The following is a 22688-nucleotide window of genomic DNA, read 5'->3' on the forward strand; positions in this document are numbered from 1 at the left end:
AAAACCCACAACCCTGAACCCATAACCCTGAATATAATATAGTATTTTTAAAAAAAATCTAAAGTTAGTCGGTGGAATTTAAAGTTAAATTCAATTCCATCATCAGTTTTCAGAACGTAACAAAGAGAAGAGAAAAGAAATGAAAATAGGGTTTTTGAATTTTATTTTTGACTGTGCGACTTATTTGTTTATCCAATCGACGAACCAACTTCAGTTCTGTGATCGTTGACACGAGGTCTTCGATTTGAGGTATAAATTTTATAGTTTTGGTGATGTTTGAAATTCGTCGATTTCTTGAATAAATCTGATAAATTGTTAAATCATACATATATAGAAGATTGTTGAATAATGTATGATTTTAACTAAGTAAAGAAGATTATAGTGGTGTTATTTTGAATTATTCCTAATTTTTTATAATTAGGGATTTTTAATCTTTGAATTGAAACTGGAGAGTTGTTTGTCAGTTGTTATTAATTCTGATTATATATTCGGAGTCTACGAAGAATAAGCAACTTGTTGATATAAAGTTTTCGTAATTTAACGGATGTTGTAAAATAGCCTATTATTTAAAGTTAATTAATTAGAGTATATTTAATGGTAGTATTGTGAATTAAATACATCAAAATATAAAATTGTTGAACGATAAGAATTTATAATCGAGTTTTATATTTTGTTGAATTAATTGTTGTTGGGCTATTTGATGTTATATATTGAGGCTGTTATGATTGTGTTGATACGGTGACAATGGTGTGATAATTGTTGTTGAATTATTTAGATACATCACAAACCTCGGGATAAAAGAAATAGCGAGATTTTATATATACTCAATTATCAGGTACGTGTACGAGCATATGTTGTTATTGTTTAGTATTGATGAATATTATTCGTTGAAGGATGATAAATCACTAGAATTGGGTGATTTGATATTATATATGTTGTTGTTTATTATTGTTGATGTTGTTGGCTGTCGTTGTTGGGAAACGTCATGTTGATATTGTTCGTTCAACGATATTGCTGTCGCCAGAGTTGGGGTGTGACGTATCGTTGATGTCGTTGTTCGTTCAACGATATTGTTGTCGGCAAATGGGATATTTCTGTTATGATTTCAGTTATATTTTATGTTGTTAATATAACTGTTATGTATTACGATGATGATTGTTGTGTATGCTCACTCTTTGGAGGCTGTTTCTATTGGACATGTTACAGGACTATGCTGTGAGACATGATAGAAGTGAATGACTAGGTATGTCTAGTCAAACAGTCATGTAGTTGATAGTAGATAGAGACAGTATAGTTTATTGTCTTATTTGAGTTGTGTGTATGTATTTATTATATTGTTTATGCTGTACTGATGTAGATAGTGTGATGATTACACTATTTTGTCGTATATGCATTATATTATTACGTCGTTGAAAAGAAAATTTTTATGCATACGACGTCACATGTTGTATGATTGCATGGCGAGATTTGGGGCGTCACCGTCTGTATCTGCCGAAGTCCTTCTTATTTTTCTTATTCAAATTCGAAGCTTTGACCGTCGATTGTGGTCACATCGGTGATCAAAAAATTTACGTAAATACATATTTGGAAAGCTCTCGACAAGGGCTACCTATTGATACCCATTTTGCAAGGTTTTTCAGCAATCCTGTTCGAACCCTTCGGTCGTGGCTCGTTCGAACTTTGCTCTTCGCCTCGATTTCGTGTTCTTTCGAGCTAGAACAACTGATTGTATAGTTGTACTCAAAATTTGAAGTGTTTGAGGTACAAATTCAGATTTTAGGGTTTCGACTTTTGGGTATTTTAATTCATTTGAGTTCCAAAAATTAATATATATTGTATTATTGATTGTATGTGCTATATCAGAGCTAATTAAAGGTATCTAACAGATTTTCGCAATTTATTTGGATTAAATTCAAAAATTTGGATTTAATTATTTGGGAATTTATGATTTTAGAATGTTAAATTGTTATTGAGATGTGTTAATAACATTAGAAATAGAAAATGAAAATTTTTCAAATTCCTAGTAAATATCAAAAATTTCAGATTCGATATGATTGAATTTTAGAAATTTCAAGTTGTCCGGTATTGAGAGATTTAAGTTAAATAAATCGCTATATTTGACTTTGCGATGAGTTTTAGAAATATTAAAACCTAAATTATGATTTTTGGAATTTTAGGCTAAATTAGTGAATATCGGAAAAATAAATGGAACTTGATATGAAATGCATTATTTGCCATAGGATCGGATTCTTCGAGAAATTCATAAGCTTTTTCAGTGGTAAATTAAGTGTTCAGTTGAAGTACGCATGAACTGTATTATTATGACGTCTATAGTGACATGGAATGACATTAGTAATTTGTAATGAGTTGTGGTGTGCTTTATATGCTTCTGTGAATAACGTGATTGCATGCATCCATTTATTTGAGTTGATACTATTAGTGCATAGCATTTCGAGCCTTGACTCCGTTGATTGTTATCATTACTGATATGTTGAGCTATTGAGTCATCTATGGAGCGAGTGATAGGATTAGATCACTCTTGACATCTCTTCGATGGAACGAGTGATAGGATTAGCACACTCCTGATGACTGCACGAGGACTGACCGGGTCGCTACCGGACCCTCGATGCTACGTGCATGGATGAGCAGCGACATGATATTTCGTTGCTGCATTCCTGACACGGGTGGCCAATGCTCTTGTTGCTGATGTGTTTCATTTGGACTCTATTTTGGTATCCGTTATTTCGTTGTTACCGACACGCATTGCATTGCATTGCATTTTACTTGATTTTATTTCATGTCAGTTATAATTGTCATAATTTTACCGGTTCGTCATACTGGGGCCTGACCCTTCTTTTCTTTTATGTTGTGGTTGTTTTGATGCCATAGCAGGTTATCCAGGAGGCTTTGACACGTCTAGTGAAGCGTCAGGTAGCGGTGCCCAGTAGTTGGGTTGTTGAGTGAGAGTTCCCAGATATTATCATTGAGTCATACTTTTGCCAAGGAATACCATGTGTAGATGCACTCTTATTTTTATTATGTTTTGGATTGATAGTTGTGTGATTGAGCCTTGTCGGCTCTGTATGTGTTAGTCATGGCTAGTGTGGCTATAGGTTTGTGAAATTGATGTTATGACTTTATTTCGAGTATATAAATGTTGTTTGTGTTGTTTGGAAATTTTTGGGATGTCCTACTTACAGAAAGGTCATGCCGAAATTTCTATTGGCCCAAAAGGAAAATTTTTAATCGATTTCGCTGTTTACATTAATGAATCATGTTTGTTTGGTCATTAAACGTTAATCAGGAGCACGGGCCCCCACAGTTCTTGCCGAGGAGATTATTTTGGTCCCGATTATTTCGGGGTAGCCTGATTTGGCCCGATGGTTCCATAGTTCCGATGGCACTTTTTCTGTCAAATCAGCTTGGGTGTTTATCTGTCTGCGCGCCCCGTCCTTTGATATTATCCGCCCCTGTTGGGGTAGCTGGTTGAGGCCTACGATGTCATTCTTTCTTGGGTGATTCTGGAATCAGTAGCTCCCAGTTGATGAGGTGCTCCAGCACCGTGGATTTGCATTAGTGTCTCGTTGTTAGTGTTGTGGTATGTCTGAGGCATTCACTTATATTTTTATTCGCAGTCTGGTAGCTCGTACTATCTGGCATTTTTTTGGTGCCGTCTTTGGGGTCTGTATCCCTGACACTGAGGATTTAGGTTGTTCCTTAGTGTGTGGAAGAGGAATCTGGTCTGGGCTCCAGGGGGCACGTGAGGGAGTTTCTCCCTTATTGTGTTCTGTGGTTTCTCTGGACTGTGCGGAATGATGCGAAGCACTGCCAGCTCTCCATTTCTGGGGAGACGATGAAGTTCCAGATCCTATCTTATATGCGTCTTGCCCATTCTGCACGTATTGTCAAGCCCAAACATTGGGTTGGCTTCTTTCATGTGACAGGATCGCTGGGATATCAACGACGATTGTCCGTCGGCTTCGGCCGCCGTTGGGCTATTTTATGCTTAATGTAGATGGGAGCCCGAGAGGCAACCCTGGAGACTTTACGATTGGGGGTGTCGTTCGTGATGACTCTGGGCGGGTTTTGCTTTCATTCAATGAGTTCATTGGAGCTGGGTCCACTATCCGGGCAGAACTTTGGGCAGTCTGGAGGGGTCTCTTTCTTTGTTCTGATCTTTCTCTTTTCCCTCTTTGGATCGAGGTTGATTCCCAGATTTCTATTAACATTCTCCGCTCTCGTCAGTGTTGTTGGGATTTGGATCACATTGTGTCTCGGATTTTGGTTCTTTTCAGGAGGTGTATGGTTCACATCTCGCATATATACCGAGAGGGTAATTTGGTGGCGGATGCTTTGGCGGCCCTTTGGCAGTATACCTTAGTGTTAGGATATATATACCTTATTTTCTTCGTAGGTACTCTGCCCTATGAGGGTTGTATTCTCCTCCATTTTTGTGCTTTGTTCAAGCGGGTCCAGACGCTTGTTGTAATGCTCGGTTACTCGTACAAATGATAATAATGTGTTTATGTCGTTTATTATGTAGTTATTTAGCTCATTAGATTTCACGTGATGATTGAGATATCAATATTGAGATTGAACATGATTTTTATATTGTTCATGGTGTATTGAGAATGAAAATATGTCTAAATAGTGATAGTAAGATGTGTAGGTAGAAATAGTATAATGAAGTTGGAAGGAAATGAGATGAAAATGTGGCAGTTTTTACGGGTTTTAGTATAATGGTTTGAATATTGATCCAAATTTTGTGAGTCCTCCACCATTAGAAAGTTAAGATATAATGCTACAACTTTCATGTTTTGGGTTTTGTCCAAATCATTGTGGAAGATAAGCCAAAAGTGCCCCGAAGTGTGTCGTGTGTATCGTCATTCCTTCACTGACACATGTTGGGAGAATAAGCATAACTTTTTACTCAGACCTCCAAATGACATGAAATTAGTTGGAGATTCAAGCCAAGACATAGGGCTACAACTGTCATGTTTGCCGCTTTTTCAAATTATGAAGGGAATAGACGTTTTTGGAGCAATCTTTGATGTGGCTGTGTGCAGAGCGGCGCCCGAGCGGTAAGAAATGACCGCCCGAGCGCCACTGGTTCTGGATTTTTGGTTGTGGACAGAATGTTCCGCGCTCGAGCGGTAGAAAATGACCGCCCGAGCGCTGTCTTCCATACAAAAAGATAAGTTTTGACTTCCTTGAGCCATTTTCACCATTCCTTAATTCCTTTCTCAGCAAAACTCGAGAGAAACCTAGGAAACTTCTTCCAAAAGCTCCTTTCTTCATTTCCTTTCAATAGTTTGAAGTTAAAAGTTAATTCTCCATCACAAGAACCTTACAAGGGTGTAAGTTTTCTTCTCTTTTAGTTGTTCTACATGTAAAGGAGTAGCTTTCGCCTACTAGAGACATAGTGACTAAACTATTGATTTATTGACAGCATAGGACTGATAAACATCGTCTCAAACCAGTGTTCTTACGCTTTGACAGTAAGTTGGCATGTTCTTGAAGTAATACATGAGTAATATTATGATTTGAAATACTTCCCATTGATTATTGCTATATGTACATTGTTAGTATCTTATTGATGAAAACATAGCACCATATTCCATTGTTATGTATTAAATATGTAAGAAACTCATGAATATTGATTATGGGTGCTATGTTATGAACATGAACATGAACATGAAAGGAAAAGTACTGATTTTTACATGATATAGAGCTTGTTGAAATCATGGGTGGTTTTAAGTCCACCAAACCTATTAGCCAATATATGTTCATGGGGCGTGGGTTTGCCAAAGGTTGCTCCTTGACGTCCAACACAGTAGTATGATATGGCATTGTTTAAAGATTCATTGTTGTCACCAGTTGATATGTATATTCCTTCGACGCATATTGATACGTACATGTGCCAACTTATTGAGTTTTATAAACTCACGTAGCTCATGCATTACAGAATCAGGTAGTGAAGAGACATAGGATGTGAGTTCGCCAATGGATGCTTGTGACGTGCCTCACCTCAACAAGAACCGGGATTTATTATTGAATAGCTTCCGCATATGTATTGTACTAAAATATGTCACGGTTTGAACAAGTGTTACGTTGTTTATAATGATACAAAGTATGCATGTATATGAGAATATGTATTTGTATAACAATATGGTGCATGGTTGTGTATGAAAATATAGTTGATGTTGTTGTATATATGGTATTGCTTAAGTTTTTGGTTTAAACAAAATGTAGGGACATCATGTCAAAATTTTTATAAACCGTTAAATTGATGCCCCTTGTTTGGAATTGCTTCATTAATACAGATATATCAGTCAAATCCTATTTTGATTATGGTAATCATGTCAAGTATAAAGTAAGGGTGTGACACTTGCACACTTTTGTTCGGCTATGTCTAGTTTAGGGAAGGTTTTAGCTCCTTCTCCATTGGTTCTACTCTTGGCGGGCGTCTTCTGCAGGCTTCTCCTCGCCTGTCGTCTCTTCTCTTCCTTATGTTTTGCCAGATGCATTGGTGGCTTCAGGTGTTGTTTACCAGTGGCCTTTTTCATCAGCGGTACTTTCTAGTAAGTCCTTCTACTTCCTTAGGCTTGGTTTGGTTCTTCTCTTACTTTGGGCTTTGAGCCTTTTTGACTTCGACTATATAGCGATCTACATTTTGCCCTTTGATCGCCTTTGTACAATGACTTTCCAGCGTGATTTACCTTTGACTGGTGGTTCTCGTACAGATGCCAGATCTCAGACTTGTTTTATTTGACTGGTTGGGTTACACAGGGTGATGGTTCAGAGACAGGCGCTTCTCCTTGGCTTTCGCGCTTTTCGTTGCAGCTATCACAATCTGATTTGCTCAACTTGTTGTTCTTAGAATTGTTCTTCTGTTTTTAGATTTTTGCCTACTCTTTTAGCTTGCTAGGGCTTGGTCTGTTATTGTATTTGGTACCCTTGTTTGCTTTGTTTGTATGTTTTCACTGCTTTAGTCTTTTGAAGAGGCCTTGATCTAGTCACCCTCCTCGTTGGTTTTTTTCTGTACTCTACTTTTTTTCTCACTCCTGGAAAGTGTTTTTTTTCGCATCCCTCAATACTTGAACTCAAGACCTCTAGACATAAATACCTACATTCTTAAAATGTTGGTATGCGCGTGTAAAATGTTGTCAAATCATAAGATGCTCGATTGGGCATCTGAAATGCATTTAATGTTTTAATGAGTGCGTTTGTTAAATGTTGTCACATCGTACGATGCTCAGTTGAGCATCTTCATCTATAAATACTAACAGCTTTTGCTCTTATTTGTTTCCAAATTTCAGTCCAAATTTCGTTTTCCCAAGTTCAATTCCAGATTTCGTTTTGGAAATGGATGTTTTTACTTTAATATTTTGCTTCACACTATTAGGTATTCTTGGCATTATTGCTATTTATAATATTTTATCCAAAAAAAAAGTTGGATAAGAATAGCTTTTGTTTAACTTAAAATTTTTAACTTTTTCAACCTGTGGCAAATTAATAATTTCTTTTGTGTGTAATTTTTGTATCAAATTTGTAAGTCATCATCTATATTTTTAGGTTTTTCTGTTTATTTAATGTTATTTTATGAGTTTATCATGTATGATTATGATATTTTTTGAAATTTTGGAAGTCATGGACGTTGAGGGGTGCGAGATGATTGTTCGTTATGAAAGTACTCAACAAGGTCCGTTTGACGCGAATTTAAATGTTGAATTTTCATGTTTTATTATTAGAATTTCTAAAATTAATTTTTTACTAACATTTTGTTTTTGTTGGCACTTGAATGAAGTTGGAGAGGTTGAGGTCGAAATTGAAGGTACTCTTGGAACAAATGTTCAGCATAGGGATATGATATGCTGCTTGTATTTGGTTTTTTTTTTTTTAAACTTATTTAGCTCTTTATTTTAATTTATTAATTAGTTATTTTTTATTTTTATTTTGAATGTTGCTAAAGAAGGATTTGATGTTAGGCAAGAGACCGAGGATTTTATGGATGGTCACTACACCGGTAAATGTTTCAAAGAAAAAAAATCTACGTACACTAAATAAAACCATCAATCATTTATTGGAGTTCAGATTTGACAAGCTTATATCAGGTTTCAGACTTTCAGTAAAACAAGAGAAAATTTACCTGGGATAAATCAAATAGAAATATTAGTAGCAAAGTCATTTACGAAAGGTCTAGGGCATTGTTTACCTCGAGATATTTGTTTTTGCTGGTTCGGCATCGAAATAAAAATCACTCAAACATTAGATATGGCCTCATACACCAACTCTAGAACATAACTAGCTATCAAAAAGTTGGACGAGAGAACCATAAAGAAAGGGGAATTTACATCTTGTTACTTCTCCATATACAAGAAAGGCAAATAAAAAAAAGAAAAAAAGAAAAACTTATTAACCTAATAAAAATAAAACTATATTAATCATTAAACAGTTGTATGGACAAATCTTGGAAATATACAAGTGACAATGTACATACTAATATACAAATGCATGTATTATGTGTATGTGGGAATATAAACAATTTGAATTTGATTACCTGGATACCAAAAAAAGGAAAAGTAGAAGAACCAGGTTTTTGTGGCCATGCACAAGGCAATGGAGTGATCTGCGAAGCAAAGTGGTAAATTCCATTGCATGTATCATGGTAGATGCTTCAGTCAGAACAGAGTAACGATAAAAATTATACCATAAAGCCCCCAGTTTCTGTTTGCCACCAAGTGTCAGAAATGGGGCATCTTGAGTTTTCAACCAAGTTGAAAAACCACCAGTTAACATCAAAAGAAAATAAAAACACAGTTTATATTTGTTATATACAAAGAAAGCCAAATCGTTGAGGACAAATGATATACCTCCATGTGCTAGGATTGATGGGCTCGCCCACACTGCCAAGAACTCATAAGGATTTGCGTGAATATCGAGTGACGTGCTGCGCAATAAACTTAACAGAATCAGAACTGAACAACTTGTTCCTCTTCTCTCTCTCTCTTTATTCCACCCCCCAACGCACACACATATCCACATCTTAGTATATTTGTTTGGCAAGACGGCATGATTAGAACTTTATCAATTATCAAAATTCCATGAATATTCCAAAATATAGTGCATGAAATGAAATACATAAACCAGGTTTGTCTGGAAAATACAGATCTTATTCAATAGTTAAAAATATATCTGAAAATGATAATTAATAATTTACTCTTAAACTAGATGGAGGCATACGAACACAGGCATTAAAAACCTTCTGTTGACCTACAAAGCGCAAGTCATGATCCAAAAGTTATCCCTTGACAACTAATGCATTCCACAGTCCATTATATATATTTTTGATATACAGTCAAACAGACAATAGTATCATACAACTTATTTACTGAGGTTTAAAGGAAGCATCATAAAGAACACTACCGTGAAATGCAGCTTCTATGGTCAAAAGTAAAAAAATAAAAAACCATTCGAGCAATACAATTCGATGAGATTCTGCCACACTATTAGGAGAACAAACAAATTGTCTAATGTAATCTAACTCATCAAGCAATAATTGCAATATTATCATGTTAGCTACTGTTGGATGCTAAAAACGCGAGCAATCTTTTTTTGAAAAAAAGAAGAGTAAAATTAGAGCAGAAAAATAACTGAAATGAAGAGCTCAATCTAAAAAGCAAGCTGATGAGAACAATAGTTGACATGAACCTTCAAAGACAAATTATCTCCACATTGAAAAAAATACCACTAGAACAAAAAAATCAATGTTGATTAGACCCTTTCGAATGCCGGCATTCTCAAAGTAGACAGGTTGTTCCCATTTTTGTTTCCAGTAAAAATGGGATGCAAAGTCGGACCAGAATCCAGCAGGGTCCTCAATAGACTTGCTATACATCTCCAAATACTGCAGCAACACCTCACCACGATTTAAAAAAAAAAGGAGGGAGGCATGAAGCAAAGATCAAAACGACTTAAAAAAAACCTGGCCGGGGGAAGAGACATGAGCTTGAGAAGAGAAATCGTGGCTGGGGATGATTAGATTATCCTCTTCGGAAGCAAGCGCCTCGCCGAGGATGAGAGTATTCAATTGGGAGATCTTGCCAACTTTAGAGGGGAGTGGTAATAGACTCAACGTGGAATCCATGGCCGATTGAAAGAGAGACGGTGGTAGGTGGTGCGTGGGAAAGTTCAATATAGATTTTGCTAAGGCCCGAGATTTTATTACTGTAATCTGAGATTAATCTGAAATGATTTATTTATTAATCGAGATGATTATAAACGGAACGGATCAGACCGGGAGAGCCGAAAGAAGATTTGACATGAGATGTAAGGAAAAGTCCTCGCGCACATGCGCGACGTGTTGGGCGCACATGCGCGAGGAAGGCAGAACCTTTGCGCGACGTAGATGGCGCACATGTGCGGGATGGGCAGAATGTTCGGCGCATATGCGCGACGTAGATGGCGCATATGCGCGAGCTGACAGAATGCTGGTTCGAACTACCGGCGCATATGCGCGACATGCAGAACATGCACGACGCCACTTGCCTTGCTGCATGCATGGTATGTGTATATATATATATAAAACTCGTTTATCCTTCAGATTATTCAGAAGAAAATCGAGAGTTTGGGGAGAAGTGTTACTTCGTGATTTTAGAATTCAATTTGCAAAGAATCCGTCCGTTCGATTTTAAATCCGACTTCAGTACTGTGTTCCTATCAACGCAGGCTACAACTGGACGTAAGTTTTGTTACGTTTAGACATGATTTGAAATTATGATATTGTCAGAATTGAATATGAATCAGATATGATGTTTCTGCTACAGTAGGCATTGTATAATTGAAGTCAGATTAAAGAATAGACTGGTTATACAATTGTTATGATTTTCAGAGTTGAATTGATTGAGACTTGATATCAGAGTTGTGTTGTTACTGATCTTAAGTGTACAGATATTGAGATTATGAATTGTACTGATACTGATTATGAATTCTTATATTATATTTGCGATGTTGAGATTGACGGGGATATCGAAACTGTATTGTTATGCCGTCGAAACATCAGTTGATTTAGAGTGATCAGATTCAGTAATGATTTCGATGATATCGTTGATATGAATTAGATTGTACCTTGTTCAGAGATGGATCAGATTATATACTGATTTGAGTATTGATCAGAACAGGTTTTGAATCGAATTATATACTGATATTGTATTTATGTGATTGTCATTGCCAGACTGGGTATGGACAGATTGGGATACAAGACTTCTTCTTCGTCAGACCGGGAAGACAAAGGTATAATTCATGTTTTGTTTGGAGAAAACACAACTCAAATGAGATTCAATTTGAGTTTCCCAACAAAATCACATACTGGAATTGTTGTTTATCTTTTTATATGATTATGCTTTGTTTATAGATTTATATTCAAGCATTTGAGATAGGAAAATCATTTGGTAGATTCGCCAAATTACTAGATGTTCGGTGGTATCGACGCTTCGGATCAGAGTCACTCCGATTGTAGATATTCGATACAGACAGGGCCGAAGTCTAGAAATAAGACGTACAGTCACCCCGATTGGGAGGGTAGGTGACAGACAGTGACGTCTTATTCACACCGGGATCCCTAGAGTTAGAGTTGAGTTGAGTCAAGATATGACTTGAATTGAGTCGCGTGCTTATTTTATTTTGGTTTCAGAGATTATGGAACTCATTGTTACTGCATGCTTATTTTGATTTAGTTTCATAGACTATGAAACCTATTGTTATGGATTTTATGCATGATAATATGCTTTATGATTTATACTGTGTATATGCATGTATACATGTTTTATACTGGGATTTATTCTTACCGGAGTATCCGGCTGTTGTCTTGTTTTGTATGTGTGCATGACAACAGGTGGGACAGGATCGGGGTCAAGAAGATGATGAGAGAAGATGAGTTAGAGTGGTGATTTCGGACTTATTGTAGACTTGATTTAATACTTGAAATTTAGTTGTTGAACCTTAGACTAGTTTGAATAATTGTTGTACATTATTGTACTTTTATACTGAAATGTATATTAGTTAAATTCCATTACGTTCCGCACTTACATTTTTAAAAAGAAAAATTTTTAGACCCTGTTTATCCTAATTGATAATTAAATCCCAAAGATGATTAAGAAGATGATTAGCGTCCGAGTCCCCACAGATTTGAAGGGGTCACGTCTGTGTTTACAGTTGGACTTGCAGACCCAGCTGATCCTCCTCGTTCCCCTCGCGGATTTGCTATTATTATTATTTAAATTGATACGATTCCTGCCAATGATATCATTAGTATTACTATAACTGTAGCGGTATGATATGGACTCTTTTTCCATCCGATATTATTATACAACAAGTAAATTAGGGAGTTGAAATAAAAAATTTTGGGTACCCGAGAGTGTAGAATAAACTTTATTAATATATATAGAGACTGAACTTTAAGTTTTGATATATAATTAGAGAGTTTTAAAAAACCCTATAATTAATGGTTCAATCCTAGTGGATTTTCCCTATCCCAACATATGCAAATCATCGCCATAAGCGCAACCAGTGTGCATGTCCTTGTAGATTCATTAAAAATATGAAGGGTTAGTTTGATCTTAATTAACTATGGAAGTGAATATTATTTGTTGATAATTCAAAGGTTAAAATTTCAAAAAATATATATATAAAAGTCCCTAGCTATTCTACAATTGTGGGCATCCGTGCTGCAATAAACCTGCATGACTTGTTGTATCCATTAAAGAACACAGGGGCAACGTCTACTTCTGGGGACGGAGCTATATATTTTTCAATTTTTTTTCCAAAATAATTCATCTTTTAAAAAATAAAAATTTAATTATGATATTTTCACATTTATTCATAAAATAATAATAATAATACCATATTTGAATTGTACTGTTACTATGAATTATAACTTTTGGCGGCAAATCGATCATCACACGCTTCTTATGGCAACAACCAAAAAATTGAATCAAAACCCCAGACAAATAGAACAAAACCATTCAAACATTGAACAAAACTAGTGATAAGTTGAAGAAAAACCTCAGCAAAAAGTGAGACAAATTGAAGTGAAACCAGTGCAAATATAAATTTTTTTGGATGTGCGATTTCCTTGATAGAGCAGACAATAGATGTTAAACAGAGGAGAAAACAAGGGTAAAAGAGTAGATACGATAGAGCAGGAGGCAAAATTATCGATGTTCTCCAATTTTTCCGATGAGGATTTTTTGATATCAGATAAGTGTTACGTGTCTATTCAAATCCTATGACTTCAAATTTTTTATCCAGCTCATTGGACTACAATAACTTCCAATTTTTATTATCACAAACAAGTATTTATGATTAACCATGATACGATTATAGTGTAGAATTATGTGTTTATCTTCGAAATTTTAAGTTTTTATTACATGTAATTGGTGTCTATGCGTACTTTCTCCTTGTATATATGCACTCGAATTTGTACATAATACACGTGGTATTCACTGGTTTCTGAAATAAGTGAGAACAAGTCAACTTAACATGATTTTGCAACATACAGAAAAATAAAGCATATCGAACAGACCGAAGCCCTCCATTGTAATGTAAGAGACGTATTTCACATAACAACTATTCCTTTCTGGGGAAGGGGGAGAGGGTGGTTTGGAAAACAAATAGAAAACACAAGTACACACACACTATATGTCTCTGTCTCGCTTGCATTCCAGAGGAGTAACGGGGTATCTGGTCCGATCGTTACAGTAGTTATAAATTGTGTACTTATTCTGAACCCAACGAAGGCGCCGCCATTGGTAGGAATCGAGGTCTTGGAATTCCTTTTGATCCCACCAACGCTTGCCCTGCGTGTCACAAAATTTGGCTTGCACAGAAGCCTCACAACCATCGATGTGGAAGCCCTTGTATGAGGCAACAAATGGTGCCTTGGACCAGTCAGTTTTCTCGAGTCCTCCCCTTGTCGCCCAGTCATCTGCGTTCCACAAGCTTGAGTATAATTTCATGGGCTGATCGAATGGAAACTTCACTCCCAAATCTCTGCTGTTCTTGAACACCCTGATTGGAACGTCGTCTACTAGGAATCTGCTTTGGAAAATATTTTCAATAAATATGACATATAATAATAATTTATAAAAATAAAAATTTATTTTTAAATCTCATAAGCCTATCATATATTAAACTACTATTCCAAGCGAAATTTCGCGTGAATAAATTATTTATTTTTTAATTTTTAAATTTTATTTTTAAATTGAAAAAATAATATTAATTTGTATTTCTTTAAAAGTTTAAAAATAATGAGTTTATTTAACCAATAATAATATGGTACGTACTTGGGTAATGATTTATCTATCAATCCAACATCATTAACTATCACATATAATTAATGTGAATTCAACATACGACCGCTGGGTGTTGGAGACTCACATTTGTCACTAGGTAAAAGATCATCGATTAAAAATGAGGTATTTTATAAATTGTAGAATTACAAAACAAAAATATTAATTTAATCAGTAATGCATTATTACACATATAAATATGGCACAAAATCCTAACTGCAATTAAATAAAATACATAAACGATACAAAATGTGAATGTAATTTATATTTTCAAGAATGAATTTCATGTATTGCCATCAATATCAATCGAAAATTGATATAATAATATATGCATTATATATTTATTATTAAACATTTAATGCATTACATTAAATTTAACAAATAACTCTGTATGTATGTGTTTTGTGTGTGTGTCTATATATATATATATATATATATATATATATATATATATTGTGGTGTGGCTCAGTGTTTAAAAATAAGTACGAGTCTATATTTTTTTAGTTTTTAATAATTTTCCTTTACTTGTAAAATTCAAAATCATAATTGTGTTTGCAATCGAAATATATAAAATAGATTTCTTACACAATCTGGTAGAGATTCCATAAGATAGAGTAGGCGTGGTAATTTTGTGTAGGATCAAACCAAAGAAATATTCTTTGTTCTCTGTCTCCCTTACCCCCTGTGTAGACATTGGTCTGTAATATATATGGTTGACCAGTTCTGTTCCCCAAGAACTCAAAGTCTATTTCATCATGCTCGGAACTTTGAGAAGATAGCTGCCCAGTACAATTAAGAAGAAACAGAACATTGATTGGCAGATACGAGAAAAATGACAATCCTGCTACAATGGGTATAAAAGGGCGGCCTGAAAATGGTTTCAACTAAAACTTTAACGGTTGATCGTTACTTACGTAAAAGGCAGTGACTGTGCCAGCAGAATCCCCAGGTACCATCTTAATGTGCATACTGAAGTGCCCAAAAAGGTAAGAACCCTTTGACTGGAATCCAGTGCCTGCACCAAAAAACTCGGATAAGATCATTTCTAATGAAAATATATTGCTGGCCATCGTCAGGTTAATGAACATACCGGTGTACTTGTCAAGATGGAGCTGAATCTGCGAACCACCATTAAAGTACTTGATGTGATCTAAAGCCCATGTGGGAATGTAGTTCCTGCCAAAGGGCACATCAACTGGTTTTCTCGGTGAAGCCCCGAATGCCACTGATATCAACATAAACAAACCATATGACATGCAACACAAGTATTGATGGCAAGCCATCGTTGGAGAAAAATAGGAGAGAGAAACGTGACCGATTTAATTTAAACCAAGGCAATCAATATGGCAAAATGAAGAAGACGCAGATACTTGTAGAGGCTGAATCTGTCTAGCTACTTACGTATATAGACGGGGCACGATGTGCAATTTTTTGCTTCTCTCTTCGTAAATACAAGAGTGAAATTAAAAATGCACACTATCAATTAATGGCCTATGCAACAAAAGTTATGCCCTCAACCACCACGTTCTTCCTGCGGCCCCACCATCATTGACTGCAAAAGTTTTTTTTTTCTTTTTTATGAGGAAAAGAAGATTGGGTCTTGTGCTGTCATGACAAATTCTTGCGCAAATCACGTTACAACCTATACTAACAAATCGGGTAGTTGGTTTTCCAATTACTCTAAGCTGCCACCGCCGAAGGAAAGAAGAGAGTTTTCCTCTTGTACATCTATACTTCTATACTATTATATTAAGTGTCAGGCTCTTAGAATAATTAGACACCAAAATATTTAATTTCATAATTACCCTTCTTACTCTACTAAAAACCTTTTCAAATCACTCCATATTTTAAATATAAAAAAATCAAAACAAAATTTCCGTTTTAAATCGAACAATTTTCTAAATCGAAAATAATTTCGTGTTAATTATTTAGTATTATTTAATTAAATTAAAAATAATAATAGCACATACAATGCATGTGCATCTTACTGGTACATATAAAATATGTGGTGCACGATGCGGATACTGAGAATATTGATAAATAAGTGGCGCCTCATGGCATGCGCGTGCTGCAAATCTGAGTCTCTAGCACATGGCCTGCTTGCTTCACCGTTTTCATTTATTTTCTTTATCTAGTTCAGCATTCATTCACACAATTCGACGTAAATTGGCTGCTCTTTTCTACACAAACAAACACTAATCACGTGTAACTAAATATCTTGTCCATCTATCCATGTTCTTCTTTTAACCAAGTCATTTTCTAAATATTAATCTATAAACTGTTTATTTAATCCGACAAGCCATTTAAATAAATAAAGTTATGTAGCGCAGCATATTTCAAAATATTCAACCTAGTTAAAACCAAATTGGGTTGTTACTTTAAACTTAATTCAGTTTAAAACTTTCACTACCATTACTTGTTAGTATGGAGGGTGGGCGAAGGTAAGTTGAAAGCTTATACCAAAAATTGACAATTGAGTATTGAGTGTTTTATTGGTAAGCTAGAGAAATTGTTTTCTCAATAATACTCGGGGTCGGGAGTGTGAAAGTTTGAACATTTTGTTGTAAACACATGTAATATTTCTTCATGTTAAAAAGATTTGTAGTAGCTCCATGAACGTAGTCTATATTTGATGAATAATGTAAATCTTTGTGTTCTTGTGGATTGTTTTATTCTGCGAGTTTTTTTTGGCATGAGGTATCCCCTACATTACTTACATTGGCTCTAGTTTCAATGACATCTTCAAAATAATGTCTTCATAAAGCAATGGAACACAACCTTAATTTCTGCAAACTTGAATCCTAGCCAAGTATATCAAGTTGCCACAAGTCTTTATCTTATCATCAAACATGAATTTGGCTTCGGGTTGCTCAAATGTGATCTTATGTTAAACTCAAGTATCCTAATCTCTTCATGAATATATGAAGTTATGATAAATTTCCTTTTAAAATAATATTAAATTACTATTTTTCATATCTAATTTTTAAGTATGTATATATATACACGTGTGTTTAACTATATTTAGTAAGGTGTATTCAATCTAGAGTTTTGATAACTTTTTTAAATAATAGACTTTTGTTGATTTGATATATTTTTATTGATTTTTTCAGAATCTTACATATTTACAAAAAGATTTCTTTGGATTACTGTAGGCTTTTTTGCAAAATTTTTATAGAACTTATGTAAATTTTTTGTACAGAATTCGATAATTTTGTACCTAATTATAATATATTATTTATTAATATATTTGAACTAATAATTAATTGATATAGATCATATTAAGTTTAAAATAGTTTTTAAAAATTTATATTGGTATATAAATTTAATTATTTAAAAGTTAAATTATTAATCCATACATGTATATGTGTATATATGTGGGATTGTATGTATGTTTTTAAATTTTTTAAAACAAAATTTTATGAGACGGTCTCACATGTCAATTTTGTGAGACGGATCTCCTATTTTGATCAGAGTCGGACTTCCTACGAGGCCAACCAAGCGGTTGCCTCATGGCCCGACCCAATAAGGGGCCCAAATTTATATATATATATATACACACACACACACACACATTTATATTTATATTTGTAGATTAATTTATCAATGGATCCTTACTGAAAATGAAATTTACTTGCAATATGGGCATTGTGAAAGGGGTCGATTTTAGGTGCCCGAATGCGCAACGGAAAGTACAAAATTTTCGGTTTTTGCAAGAGAAAAATCGAGCACCTTAGTACTAGTGTGTAACATATACTAAACACCTTTGTCATACATAGGGTGTTGAGAAATTATACATATCAATCACAATGGATTGATGTTGGCTCCAACTTAGTTGATATACAACTAAGCTTTTGATGGCAAGACAATCTTCAAGCTCTGCTTGCTCTAAAATTAGGCTCACCACCAACTAGCTAGAACCCCTCTTATTTTGCACTAGAAAAATAAGAGGATTTTTCAAAGAGAAGTGTAAGAATTCCCCAACCAAAATGAAGAGAAAAATGGAGAGAATTAGGAGAGGAACTTTCGGCCAAAGTGAGGGAGGGAAAGAGGTTGGAAGACTTTTCTTGGTCATTGAAAAAGTTGAGTTAAGCATGTGCATGCCATGCCTTGGTTATTCAAAAAGTTGTCTCCCAACTCTTCACCTCTCATGCATGCATTTTTGAGTGGGCTTGTAACAATTACAAGGCCCATGGACTTTAATTTAATTGTCTCAAACATATTTGAGCCCAATTAAACTTTACTTGATTTTACTCAAGTCCACTAGTTAAATAATTATTTTCAATTGGGCTCTACAAGGCCCAATGTTATTTAATTAATTCAACACTTGAACTAATTTAATTATTTGGACTCTACTAGGCCCACTAGTGTTTAATTAATTCAACACTTGAATTAATTTAATTTAGTCCATAATAATGTTTATGAAAATCAAAATTTTCAAATACATTATCCACTTGGCCTACTTTTAATCTAGGAACACTTGCACAAATTAAAAGTTATATTTCTCTCAAAGAAGTCATACTTCTAATTTTTTCCTTACACTTATAAACTCATTTATAAGCCGTTCAACACATTGAACTATTTTACTTCTCAACGGGATCTAGAAAGATAGTACTTGTGTGGCCTTCAATGGTTCATTGGTACAACTAGCCGTGGGTTCACATCTCCATGTGATTCGGACTAAACATGTCTTTATATGAGCATACCCTAATTGCTCCATTCTTACTTATCAACTCCCTGATAACAAGAACGTCAGAACTCAAGTCTGATAGTACCCAACGAACCATGTTAAACGCCTAGCAGCATCGCTTACATGATTCCCTAGGTATCAAATGATAGTGCCTGCAAGAACCATTCAATTATGGTTAGCGTACAGTACGGTCCCTTCAACTCATATATCCCGACCGATTCGACAACCATTGGTTTATCGAGAGTTGTCAATGAATCGATACTATGTGTCATGTCGTAGTTGCATCGATGGTGTAATCTATGAAACCCCTTTCATAATTACCACCATACTCTGATCAGAGATTTCAACCTACATACACATGAGAACACATAGGATATCCATACCCGAAGGTAAGCGGTGAATCCCCGACTACAATGCATCGACTCCTATATGTTTCGACATAACACCCAACCTTGCCACCTGATGACCCCATGAGAGTCGGTAAACAAGTCAAAGTGTAATTCTAGCACATAGAGTCTCAATGTTGTCCCGGGTCATAAGGACTAATGGTGTACAACCATAAACTAGGACTTTTCCAGTCGATAAGTGAGAACCACTTGGAAAGTCCTTTATGGAGGGTTGTTCAGTGCACTCTACCAGGAGCACCTATCTGCATGTTCGGACATCACAATGTCCCCTACCAATGAAACATGGTACTCACATCGCAGATACTAGTCTCGAACTCGAGCGGCCTATATCCTTCTTAGTGGCGGCTGAATCGACTAGGAACTGTTTAGAATATACAGTATTCCAAATATGAGTTTCATGATACTCATCATATGAGCATCTCATATTCTTTCTACTATTTGTATATTCAATGGCTTTATCTATGCAACTAACATGGGTATACAGATAAAGATGTGCCAAAATAATAATTTCAAATATTATTAAACTAAAGACTGTTCATACATAGAGTTTCATTGTGAACACTCGGCCAACACTTGGCTCGACGGGCACCTACTCTAACAATCTCCCACTTGCACTAGAGCCAACTACCCATATGCTTCAAACCCATTGATTCGCAATGCTTTTCGAATAATGGTCCAGGTAAAGGCTTAGTTAATGGATCAGCAACATTATCTGCGGAGCCGACTTTGTCAATCGTGACATCTCCTCTTTCCACGATCTCTCTGAGGATGTGGTACTTTCTCAATACGTGTTTGGACTTCTGATGAGACCTCGGATCCTTTGCTTGAGCAATGGCTCCCGTGTTGTCACAAAACACCGGGACAGGAGCAACTCCATTAGGAATGATGCCCAACTCTTGGACGAAATTCCTTATCCAAACAACCTCCTTTGTTGCAGCTGATGCAGCAATATATTCTGCCTCAGTGGTGGAATCCATAGTACTGTCTTGCTTGAAACTCTTCCAAGAGACAGCGGCACCATTCAGCATGAATATGAACCCAGAGGTTGACTTCGAGTCATCGATATCGCTTTGGAAGCTAGAGTCGGTATGGCCCTCCAATTTCAGTTCTCGACCCCCATAGACCAAGAACAACTTATTGGTCCTTCTCAAATACTTGAGGATGTCTTTCACAGCTTTCCAGTGTGGAAAACCAGGGTTGGATTGATATCTACTCACTACACTTAGTGCAAAAGCCACGTCAGGACGTGTAGATATCATCCCATACATGATGCTACCAATCGCAGATGCATAAGGAATGCTTGTCATCGCCGCTATCTCTGCATCAGTCTTGGGAGACATAGACTTGGATAGGGACACGCCATGACACATTGGTAGATGTCCTCTCTTGGACTCATCCATCGAGAACCGCTTCCTGATGGTATCAATGTATGTGGATTGGATGAGAACAAGCAATCTTTTTTATCTATCTCTATAGATCTGTATTCCCAATACAAAAGATGCTTCACCCAAGTCCTGCATCGAGAACTTACTCGCTAACCATATCTTAGTTGATTGCAACATCCCTACATCATTCCCAATGAGTAGAATGTCATCAACATAAAGCACAAAGAATGTCACAGCACTCCCACTGACCTTCTTATACACACAGGGTTCCTCAGGATTCTTAGCAAAACCAAACTCTTCGATTGTACTATCGAATCTGAGGTTCCAACTCCTAGATGTCTGCTTTAGACCATAAATAGATCTTTGAAGTTTGCATACCATATGTTCACTTCCGATAGATGTAAACCCTTCGGGTTGAGACATGTAAATCTTTTCCTTAATATCCCCATTAAGAAAGGCTATCTTAACATCCATCTGACATATCTCATAGTCATACCATGCAGCTATGGCTAGCAAAATCCTTATGGACTTGAACATTGCAACTGGAGAAAAGGTTTCCTCAAAGTCAACTCCTTGTCTTTGAGTATATCCTTTTGCCACCAATCGCGCCTTGAAGGTCAATACCTTCCCATCCACCCCAAGTTTCCTTTTGTAAATCCATTTACATCCTATGGGAACAATTCCCTCAGGTGGATCCACGAGATTCCACACTTGGTTCGAATGCATGGAATTCATCTCAGATTCCATCGCTTCAAGCCACTTGGATGAATCGGCATCAGATAACGCTTCCTTGAAGGTCCTTGGATCACATCTATGGATAGGCTCATCATGGCCCTCAAAAAGCAGACCATACCTCATAGGTGGTCTCGAGACTCTCTCGGATCTTCTAGGAGCTTGTATCTCCTCTCTTGGCTCTTCGGGTGTGGGTTCTATAATTGTGGGTGTCTCTCGAACCTCTTCGAGTTCTATCATCTCCCCTTTTCTATCCAATAGAAATTTCTTTTCCAAAAAGGTTGCATTCCTAGAAACAAACACCTTTGTTTCTTGGGGATGATAGAAGTAATATCCAACAGAATTCTTTGGATATCCCACAAAGTAACATAAAATGGATCGACTATCCAATTTGTCTCCCACTACCTGCTTCACATAAGCAGGGCACCCCCATATTCTAAGATAAGAATATTTGGGTTGCTTACCCATCAATATCTCATATGGAGTCTTATCAACTGCCTTTGAATGGACATTGTTCAACAACAGTGCCGCTGTCTCAATCGCATATCCCCAAAAGGATGGCGGCAACTCCGTGAACCCCATCATAGACCGAACCATGTCCATCAAAGTCCGGTTACGACGCTCCGAAACACCATTCAACTGTGGTGTAGCGGGTGGAGTCCATTGCGAGAGAATCTCATTCTCCCTAAGATACTCTTGGAACTAGGCAATCAAGTACTCACCACCTCGATCCGATCGAAGTGTCTTGATACTTCGTCCCAATTGTTTCTCTACTTCACTTCTGAATTCTTTGAACCTTTCAAAGGCTTCAGACTTGTATTTCATCAAATACACGTACCCATACCTCGAAAAGTCATCGGTAAAGGTGATGAAGTAGGCATGTCCATGCTTAGTGGTGATGCTAAGCGGACCGCACACATCGGTATGGATCAAATCCAATAACCCTTTGGCTCGCTCCACATGGCTCTTAAAGGGAATTTTGGTCATCTTTCCTTTCAGACAGGATTCACAAGTCGTGAGAGCATTAATATCAGACATATCAAACATGCCCACTCCCACTAACTTGTTCATCCTTCTTAGGGAAATATGTCCTAATCGAGCATGCCATAATTGCGCCGAATTTAGAGTA

The 22688-nt window shown here is 36.2% G+C and overlaps 1 protein-coding gene and 2 long non-coding RNA genes across 4 annotated transcripts; 1 reads left to right on the forward strand and 2 right to left on the reverse strand.

Annotated features, from left to right (window-relative positions):
• The first annotated feature begins 1534 nt into the window (after positions 1 to 1534).
• LOC142541364 (uncharacterized) lies at positions 1535 to 2618 on the forward strand. Its single transcript, XR_012819316.1, has 2 exons — positions 1535 to 1761; positions 2241 to 2618. It is a non-coding gene; the product is annotated as an uncharacterized LOC142541364 (long non-coding RNA).
• Positions 2619 to 8487: 5869 nt separating this feature from the next.
• On the reverse strand, positions 8488 to 10189 carry LOC142541365 (uncharacterized). Of its 2 annotated transcripts, none has more exons than XR_012819317.1 (5): positions 9986 to 10189; positions 9781 to 9907; positions 8874 to 8950; positions 8711 to 8759; positions 8488 to 8629 (listed from the first exon to the last, which is right to left on the reverse strand). It is a non-coding gene; the product is annotated as an uncharacterized LOC142541365 (long non-coding RNA). The 2 variants fall into 2 exon arrangements; XR_012819318.1 differs by having other exon boundaries at positions 9712 to 9907.
• Positions 10190 to 13516: 3327 nt separating this feature from the next.
• LOC142542104 (xyloglucan endotransglucosylase protein 2) lies at positions 13517 to 15998 on the reverse strand. Its single transcript, XM_075648542.1, has 4 exons — positions 15439 to 15998; positions 15263 to 15363; positions 14934 to 15127; positions 13517 to 14094 (listed from the first exon to the last, which is right to left on the reverse strand). The coding sequence occupies exons 1-4, from the start codon at positions 15629 to 15631 to the stop codon at positions 13695 to 13697; spliced, it is 888 nt and encodes a 295-aa protein (XP_075504657.1). The 5' UTR covers positions 15632 to 15998; the 3' UTR covers positions 13517 to 13694.
• Between the last annotated feature and the right edge of the window lie 6690 nt (positions 15999 to 22688).

Source organism: Primulina tabacum, chromosome 4 (genome assembly GCF_025594145.1).
Source record: "Primulina tabacum isolate GXHZ01 chromosome 4, ASM2559414v2, whole genome shotgun sequence".
In the NCBI taxonomy this organism is placed as follows: Eukaryota; Viridiplantae; Streptophyta; class Magnoliopsida; order Lamiales; family Gesneriaceae; genus Primulina; species Primulina tabacum.

Excerpts from the sequence above, each read along its gene's own strand:
- LOC142542104 (XM_075648542.1), bottom strand. The coding sequence starts at position 15,631 with ATGGCTTGCCATCAATACTTGTGTTGCATGTCATATGGTTTGTTTATG. Across the intron at positions 15,364-15,438 it reads CCATCTTGACAAGTACACCG|GCACTGGATTCCAGTCAAAG; the intron begins GTATGTTCATTA and ends TTTTTGGTGCAG. Across the intron at positions 14,095-14,933 it reads TGGAATCTCTACCAGATTGT|ATTCCTAGTAGACGACGTTC; the intron begins GTAAGAAATCTA and ends TTTCCAAAGCAG.